General features: G+C 37.6%; 1 protein-coding gene across 1 annotated transcript; it reads right to left on the bottom strand.

Annotated features, from left to right (window-relative positions):
* Positions 1–5,944: 5,944 nt before the first annotated feature.
* On the bottom strand, positions 5,945–7,795 carry LOC145104699 (uncharacterized). The gene has a single exon (XM_079041894.1). The coding sequence runs from the start codon at positions 7,793–7,795 to the stop codon at positions 5,945–5,947; it is 1,851 nt and encodes a 616-aa protein (XP_078898020.1).
* Positions 7,796–9,811: the final 2,016 nt, after the last annotated feature.

The raw sequence follows: 9,811 nt of genomic DNA, 5'->3' as shown, positions 1-9,811 counted from the left end.
GGCTTAGACACTAATCCAACAACATTGACATTGAAGAGATTCAAGAATCAAACGATGAAGGAACCTCTGAAGGCGCTAAGGTTCAACCAGAGGAATAGATTCCAGTTGAACCAGTTGACAATTCATTACCTCTTAGGCATTCCAGTAGAATTAGCATGCCACCTGAGTTCTATGGTTTCCATATAACTACAGATGGTGATACGTTGATCAATGATAGTACACTGGTAAATTTGGATGAACCTGCAAACTAGAAGGAAGCAATGGCAGGTCCTGAGGCAGCCAAATGGAAAGAGGCAATGGATAGCAAGATCAAGTCCATGTATGACAACCAACTTTGGAATTTGGTTGATAATGTACCAGGTCGAAAGACAGTTGGGTGCAAATGGATCTTCAAGAAGAAGACCGACATGGATGGAAAGGTACACGCTTTCAAGGCTCGACTAGTTGCGATTGGCTTTATTCAAACCCCAGGGGTTAACTATGATGAGACCTTCTCACCAGTGGCCAAGATAAAATCTATTCGGATAATGCTCAACATAGCTGTGTTTCATGACTATGAAATTTGGCAGATGGATGTCAAGACCGCTTTCCTTAATGGGAAGTTGGTTGAGGATGTTTACATGAGTCAGCCAGAGGGTTTTTTTAGATGCAAAGTATCCAAATAGAGTGTGTAAGCTTGAAAAAATCAATCTATGGATTGAAACAAGCTTCTCGCAGATGGAATCTTTGTTTCGATGAGAAGGTCAAGGAGTTTGGCTTCTCTAGAAGTGAAGATGAGTCATGTGTATATGTCAAAGCTAGTGGGAGTATAGTAACCTTCCTAATATTGTATGTTTATGACATACTTCTTATAGGAAATGACATTCCAACCTTGCAAAAGGTTAAATCTTGGCTTGGAAAGTGTTTCGCTATGAAGGATCTAGGAGAGGCTGCTTTTATTCTAGGGATAAGGATTCTAAGAAACAGGAGTAAAAGACTAATTGGACTTAGTCAAAGTACATACTTGGATATGGTGCTAAAACATTTTAGTATGGAAAATTCCAAGAAGGGAGAACTACCCATTCAGAGTAATACCAAACTGAGTAAGACTTAGAGTCCGAGTATCGATGCAGAGATACCAGAAATGAATAGGATTCGATACGCTTCCTCCGTTGGATCTATCATGTATGCTATGACATGTACTCGCCCTGATGTTTCCTTTGCTTTGAGCATGGTCAGTCGTTATCAGGGAAATCCGGGCAAAGCTCATTGGATAGCAGTTAAGAATATTCTCAAGTATCTGCGAAGGACTAAAGATTGGGTCTTAGTACTTGGTGGCAGTGATATGTTAAGAGTGACTGGGTATAGTGATGTTGGCTTTCAAACAGACCAAGACAAATTCCATTCTCAATCTGGCTGGGTGTTTACCTTGAATGGAGGAATAGTTACTTGGAAAAGTTCCAAGCAAGAGATAGTTGCTGATTCTACCTATGAATCAGAGTACATAGCGGCGAGCGAAGCATCAAATGAAGCAATTTGGTTAAAAAAAACTTCATTGGAGATCTTGGAGTTGTGCCAGCCATCAAGGAGCCAATAGAAACTTTCTTTGATAATGAAGGAGCGGTTGCCTTGACAAAGGAGCCGAGAGATCATGGCAGATCAATACATATTGACAGAAAATACCATTTCATCAAACATAGAGTAGAAGAAGTTCATCTCGTAGGGAAGAGGGTATCATCTGAATAGAATCCTGCAGATCCACTCACAAAGGGTATGAGTAGGGTTAAACACATTCAACATGCTAGGAGCATTGGTCTGAGAGATGATATTAGTTTTAGTAGCTAGATAGTTAGTTTGAAACTTGTAACAAAGTAAATGTAGTTGACTTTTGGTGATTAAATAATAGAGAATTATTTATGAGTTTATTCACTACCTTTCGTCGATTGTTTATTCTTGTGTTTCATTTTTCATGTTTTACTTCCCAAATAATTCGATTATTGTAACTCCACAGTCGATCACACTTTTGGAAGTAAGTAGTGAGTTAATATTGTCATGAATTGGATTGTAGATTGTCTAAAGAGTTTTAGACATAGCAATGGTATTGCTACAATGTCCATGAGTACTTAGAAATGGAGATTTAAGTATTGGATTAACCCACGCTCAGAGAATTACTTCATGGAATTTATCACGAGTAATTCTGAGATGATAATATCTTATAATCTTAAAATGGAGATATATGAGTTGTCGTTTACAAGTCAGTTATGCATTGATAATACGTAAACGCATCAGTAACTTGATGTTATAAAACGTATTGTTTTGCATGATTTTATGAGTAAATGGTGCAAGCATATAAGGCAAAGTTTATTCTTTCCTTTTTCCCTAACGGGAAAAGTGATATCTTTGGACCCCTCGGTGATTTGGTGTTGACTTATAGTGTCGGGCCCAGCCAGGACTAAATTGATGTGTTCAATTAGAAGTTCTATGTCATTACAAATCAGAAATTGGGAAATAAAGTATTAGACAATGAGATTGATTCTATTCCATGTCTCATGTTCGAATGATATCTTGCAGAACACATGATTATATGATTACTTATCTTAGGACACGTAACTGACTGGGTCAGAGTTCGACAACGGCTTTTGGAAACTACAATTTGCTGATCAATTTGGAAGTTATACTTGCAATTATAGTTATAGACTTATCCAAGTGGGAGACATTTGGATTAGGTGTAAAACCCTGTCCCGAATCGCTTCCCATTTGGGAGTGGGTGTAAAACCCTGTCCCGAATCGCTTCCCATTTGGGAGACATTTGGATTAGGTGTAAAACCCTGTCCCGAATCGCTTCCCATTTATCCGAGTGTTTGATTTGTGTTTTGGAGCCAAGAGGTATTTTGGTAAAGTGTCAGCTTGGGCTTTTACAGAAATTAGATTTTTTTGGGGAAATCTTAAGGCACGTATGATTTGAAAAAAGCGTAGAGCTTCTCGTTACCTTTTCTTGGATATAAGGATCGTCGAAATCGGATTTATAACGAAGAAGTTATGGCCTTCGGAGTATTTTAGGGTTTAAGGGAAACCCTAGTACGCTGGGCGTACATAGGGAGTACGCGGGGAGTACTAGTGCAAAGTGAAGTACACGGGGCGTACACTAGTGTACGCTAAGCGTACCAAGAAGGAATGATCGCGAAGCCTCGACCTCGTACGTTGGGCGTACGAGGAGTGCAAGGAACCCTAAATTTGAGTGTGTTGTACCCTATTTAAGCACCTTAAGTCTTTAGGGCTGGCCTCTTTACCAGCCCCCAAACCTCCTAAAACCCTAAATCGAACCTTAGGCCTTCTTTGTGGTATTCTTGAGCTCTTGAGAATATTTTTGTGGTTATTATGCCCATTGTGAAGGAAGTAAAGAAGATTGAATGTGCTTTGCTTGGTGAGGATCCTATAGATCAAGAATCATCACCCCTTTTTGCAAGACTTTGGAGGTATCAAGCTCATACATTGGCTTCCAACTGCTTAGATCTATTTATGGCTTGATTTGTTAGGTTTTTTTATCCTTTTTTGGGTTGGTTGTTGAGTTAAGACGTTTGAAGGACTTTTTCTTTTAGATCTGAGCTTATTGGGAGTTCCTTAAGCATAAAGGTGCAAATTTATGGGGTATTGGGTCTCATGCATGCATTAAGTCACATATTCAGTCCTTTTTAAGCTTAAGAGCTTCATTTAGCCATGCATGCACGTAAAGTTAGTAACTTTACGTGATAAATCAGTCCAGGGAAGTTAGATCTAGGTTGTGAAGTAAAGTCATTATGGAATAAGAGCTTAATATGGAAGTTGGCTGTATGCGAGGGTACGCTGGGCGTACAAGCAGGTACACTTTGCGTACAAGCCCTAAGGCAAGTACGATGCACGTACGAGCTGAGTACGCCCCGCGTACTCATCAGAGTGGGCCTCAGATCTTTTGGTCTTCGGTTTGGGCCATAACTTGGGATTATATGTTCAGAGCCTTGTTGGACCATCAGAATTTAATTATTTTGGACTAAGAATGTTTTTGAACCTTGGATTAAGGCACATGGAAGGGTTTAGGCCCAATTTGGAAAATTGGGCCATGTTTGGGCCTTATATGATTATTTTGTGTTTGGGCATTTTGGATTATTAGGTTTGGGGTTGAGTCTTGGTCCAAACTAGGCAAGGGTTAAATTGGTCATTTACCCTAGTTATAGTATGATGGTTATGGATTGGAATCCAATTGTTAATTGGATGTTATTTGATATTGATAGCTCGGGGATTTATCGGACCAGCAGCCAGGGGGTTATCGATATGGTTCAGCAGTGCAAGGTGAGTTTCTTCATTGGGTTTAGCGGGTCTAAGGCACCAATGCCGACCCTTTTTATTTATGTTAGAATGCTAGGAGTCTGTGTGACCCTTGCATGTGATATGTGCTGCTATGTATACCGGGCGGGGCTCGATGCCCGATGACTATATCGTATGCTATTGTTTTATGATCATTATATGTGTTAGTATGATTAAGTGATATATATCTATGTGTATAGTCGGCAGGGCCCGAAGCAAGGCTTAAGAATAAAAGATATGTATACCGAGTAAGGCTCGATGTCGGGTGGGGACTGAAGCCGAGTGGGACTCGATACTGGGCGGGGCCCAGTATGTGATTTATTATGTATGGTATGGGGTAGTTTGGGGAGCTCACTAAGCTTTGTGCTTACGGTTTTCACTTTATGTTTCAGGTACTTATGTTTTCAAAAGGAAGGGCTCGGGATAATTGCAGGGTACACACCACCTTGTTCCGTACTTTTTTAACTTAATCTGATATGATGTAATGATTGACACAATTGTTTTATCTGGATTTGTATGATGATGTTTCTGGAATACTGGTTTTATTAATTTAAAAAGGAAATTTTTGTGTCTTATTTTTGGGACGTTACAAGTTGGTATCAGAGCCTTGGTTAGAGGGATTCAGACATACTCTTGGGTGTGTCTGAACTCAAACTGAGGATTTGGTAAAGTTTTTCAAAAAGAAATGTATTTTTAAGAAAAGAGTTTTCTAAGACAAGAAAGGGTGTGGTGCATGGAATCGGCCGAGCTCAAGTAAGTTTTCCTAAAATACCCATACATGTTATCTGATATGATTTGATCTGTGAATCTGTGAATCGCATGTTAGTTAGGACTAAGGATTTGCTCAGTTTTTGCATGATAGAATGCTAGGAGAGATGCCTTTGTATGCCTATTATATGAGCTGGTAGACTTGCATGCTAGTGTTGATCAGTCTGTGTTAGATTGGCCTGTTATGTGATGCCTTGTAGCCTAGGAAGCAAGGGATGTTGGTTTTGGTATAATTGTATGCGCAAGGCAATCGGCAACGAGAGTAAAGGTTCCTAGCATGAGTTGTGTGAGTTTGCATGTTTTTTTGGGTTATTCTATGGATCAGAGTGCTACTGCACAAATGCTGCTTTCTTTGTGCTTTGTGGGACACTTAAGTGATGTGAGTTAGTTGTTAAGTGAATATGTTAAGTCACATGTAATAAAGGTTGAATACGTGATGGGTTTGACCCTATTGCGCAGCTCTCGTCTGAGTCTGACCGTTGTAGGGATGAGCCTTTTACTCGAAGGATTATACTAGAGATTTGTTGCATGTGTTTGTGTTCACGAAGTAGCTAACTGACATTATGAGGAGTTTTTCAGCAGCTGATAGCAGAGTAAGGTCGGGAACCTAGGAAAGCCTAAGGAATGCTTCAGTGGGTTTTGTTGAGCTGGTTAGCGAGTGCTTGGGTATTAGTTTGAGAAGGTGACTTGGAGGATCGGGAGGATTCTTGAGGAAAGTATGGATAGGCGTGGAAGGTAGTATTGGGCCCGTACTACTGAAAGCCAGTGGCGGATCTAGAATAAAAAAAATAGGGTATGCACATAATAAACTTTGATTAATAATTTAAAAAAAAACATTTAATATGAAAACAAAATTTTACAAATGTTGTCGTCGATTGCTTATATTTTGGTAGTGAGTAACAATAACTTCATCACTAACTTTTGAAAACACATCTTTCTCTATATAAGTTACTAAACAATGATTTAATAATTGATCACCCATACTGTTGCGTAACTTATTCTTCACAAAAGTCATTGCCGAAAATGCTCTTTCTACACTAGTTGTCGCCACCGGGAGGATCAACACCAACTTAATAAGTAAATAGACATGATCAAAAACTTTATCTTTATTAGATCTCACCATCTCCTTAGAGAGTTCTTTAAGATCCTTCAATCCTTGAAATATGTCGTCTTTTTTCATATCGTAGATGTAGTTATCAAGCTGATCACCTAGACGAACTAATTCAACACTTGAAAACTCACTAGGATAAAGTTTTGCAAGTGCAATAACTTTTTCTTTATCAAAAGATTTAAAATCATCAACAGGGCTTAAACTAGCCATATTAACAAGTAATTCCATACTAACCTCGTCAAATCGGTTTTTCAACTCTTGAAGTTGCAAATCAATGATCTCAACAAAGACTTCAATTCGAAAATGATGAAGATTTGTGGTGTGTAGTTTGCCATGTTTTTTTCTACCAGTCGGGACATATACATCTTCCATATTAGGAGCTTCGATGACTGAACTTAAGAGAGGTTCCCACCCATTATCTCTTACTTGTTGTAGTCGTTGTTTGGTCAATGTCACCAACGCCATAGCATTAACTATGTCTTGATCTTTTCTTTGTAAAGTTTTGTTCAAATCATTTGCCACACCAAAAATAATCTTCATCAAATGTATCATGAATATAAAATCAAAAGACTCAAGTGAATAACCAACAACATCCGCTTTTAGCCGGTCATCCGAACTTGAAGATACATCTCCAATCTTATCAAGAACCCTGCATATCACAGGATATAAGGAAATAACATTCACAATCAGTTTATAGTGGGATCCCCAACGAGTATCACCCGGCCTTCCCAAACTTAACTCTTGATTCAATCCTTTGCCACTTTCAAGTTTACCATCATCAAATGCTTGTGAAACCTTTTGAGCTTGAGCTTCTCGCAACATTTCTTTTCTCTTACAAGAAACTCCAATGACATTCAGTAAGTTTGTAAGTATCTCAAAGAGCCAACCACAATCTATGCTCTTTTTGGAAACTGCAACTAATGTTAGTTGAAGTTGATGAGCAAAACAATGGACATAGTATGCGGATGTGGTTTCTTTTAAGATTAGGGTTTTAAGGCCATTACTTTCACCCTTCATATTGCTAGCTCCGTCATATCCTTGACCTCGAATTTTAGATGGACTTAATGAATACTCCGCAAGCAAAGAATAAATTGCCTTTTTAAGAGATAAAGCTGTGGTATCAACGACATGTACAACACCGAGAAACCTTTCAACTATGTCTCCTTTCTTATCTACATACCGCAAGCACAAAGACATTTGCTCATTATGAGTTACATCAGCCGATTCATCCACCAATATTGCAAAGTAATCTTCACCAAGTTCTCTAATAATGTGTTTAGTTGTTTCTTTTGCACAAGTATGTATGATATCTTTTTGAATGGAAGGGGAGGTTACTTGTAAGTTCTTTGGAGCATTTTTCAATACAACTTTATCAACTTCCTCATTATGTTTTGCTAACCATTCAAGAAGTTCGAGAAAGTTTCCTTTATTACTTGATTCTTGACTTTCATCATGACCCCGGGTTGGCAATCCTTGATGTAAACGATACCTTATATAGTGTAGTGAAGCAAGCAAACGAGTGTGATATTCTTTTTGGGCTTTTGTAGATTGTTGCTCAAAAGCACTTTGTATCGAAATTTTGGGTTTGGTAAGCATCTCAAATTTTTCTCAAGCTCGATTATGGATACTATTAACAACTCCCACATGTCTATCGAACCTATTTGGCATATTCCAACTTTTAAAGCCATCCGTAACAAAAGCATCTCCACCTTTTCCATTAAATTCATCATTGTCCCTAAATAAGTAGCATAGAAAACAAAGATCCGCCTCTTTTTCAATACTATATTCAAGCCATTGATGTTTATCAAACCAAGTGGGAATAAAGCGACGCATATAGCCTCCAAAATCTGTTTGAAGAAATTGATGACCACGTGGTTGGCAAGGACCTCTTTGTATATATTCTTTCCTCACTGCATCTTGGTCATTGGGATGATAATCAAGGATATTATTTCTCAATCCTGGATCATGTGGAAGTGTATTTACATCAAATTGACATTCTCTTTCCCTAGATGGAAATTTGGTGCTACCATGTGTGATATTATCGGGCGTCGACGAAGAATCATCTTGAGTCTTTGTTTTCTTTTGAGCATTAACAAACCAATCTAACGTCCCATGTTTCTTCTTGCGTTTTGATGACTCGTTTTCATCATCATTTATTGTTATCGTAAGAATATATTTAAACTAAAAGGTTAACAAAATTAATTATCTAAAAGTGAAACAACAAAGGAATTAATTAGTAGGATTTACATATACATTTCTTAGTAGTAATTAAACCTAATTAAAAGATAAAATAAAACTATAAATAAAAAAGCTAAACTGATAAACTGATAAACCATAGTTTACTTTATCATTTTAATTTAATTCTATATAACATTGTTAAATATATGTATAGTGTTTCCTGTGCATGCCTACAGGGAAATTGGTTTGACATAATTACCTATTGACATGCCACATGCCTTTTAACATAGAAAAGATAAATTGCCATTGACTCCACTAACAATTACGAATACACCTGTACTTTTTAGTCTCTATTTATAAATATAATAATAATGACAGCTATATGATACAATTATCAAGAAAGTAAATTCACTATATCTTTAGCAGTTAGCACATATTCATAAAGAAACACACAAAAGTGAACGAGAGAAATTGATTTAAAGCTCACAAAATCCAACATGAAACTATGAACCACTAAAGGCGATTGCGAGAGTAAAACAGAAACTAACCTGAAGAACAAGAGGCCAAGAACCAGAGACGATGTTAGCAAGATATCAAGACGAACAAATTCGAAGTTTCTCACTTTCTTTTTCTTCTGTCGAACTCTATGGTGACAAGAGAGGCGAAAGCGTGTCCAACGGTTAGGGTTTCTTTGGGTTTGATTTTTCAGATTTATTTTCTTCCCTTTTAGTTGGTTTTATAAAAATTGTGATTTGTGATAGATATAGAGTTTGTATTTTTCTTGGTTCAAATATTTTGTAGCTTTTATAATTTGTTGATAAACCCAACTTGATTAGGATTTCTAACGATTTTATTTTATTTTTTCATTTGGATTTGTTTTTAATAATGACATGTATTTACTAAATCAAAAAAAAAAATCGGTTAAATATAAGGAAAAAGAATCTTAGGTTGAAATTATAGTTTGGGCATGCATTTAATTTGACAAGGGTATGCATTTATAATAAATGTATAAATATATAATTTTTTTTAATGAAAAAAGAGTAATCCTAGTAATTATTTAAGGGTATGCATTTGCATACCCTTCCAATATGCTACATCCGCCCCTGTTGAAAGCACAGGATACATACTCAAATCGGGGAGAGTCTTGGAGAATCTAGAAAGCCTATGGGATGAGGATTTTTGGGAATGTTCTGATCATTTCATGTTGCTCTTTTTCAGTATGGTATTGAGCACTCAGTAAGGGGGTTCGGGTTCTGGTTCTGGCTCAGGTGTAGGTACTGAGCCGATCGATGAGCAGATGCAGGAGTTTATCTCATCGGAGATTACCCGCGGTATTTTGGAATGGACCTTGGTGATCTTTGGTTCAGTTAAGGAAGGGATTTTGGAGCTTTTTGATGGTCGTCTTGGGGCCTTTCGGGCGTAGATTGTATCAGG

The sequence above is a fragment of the Lactuca virosa genome, chromosome 4 (genome assembly GCF_052849685.1).
Source record: "Lactuca virosa cultivar CGN04683 chromosome 4, Lactuca_virosa_CGN04683_v6, whole genome shotgun sequence".
NCBI classification, from domain to species: Eukaryota; Viridiplantae; Streptophyta; class Magnoliopsida; order Asterales; family Asteraceae; genus Lactuca; species Lactuca virosa.
The sequence above is the reverse complement of the archived record's forward strand: the minus strand, read 5'-3'. Positions and strand labels throughout refer to the sequence as shown.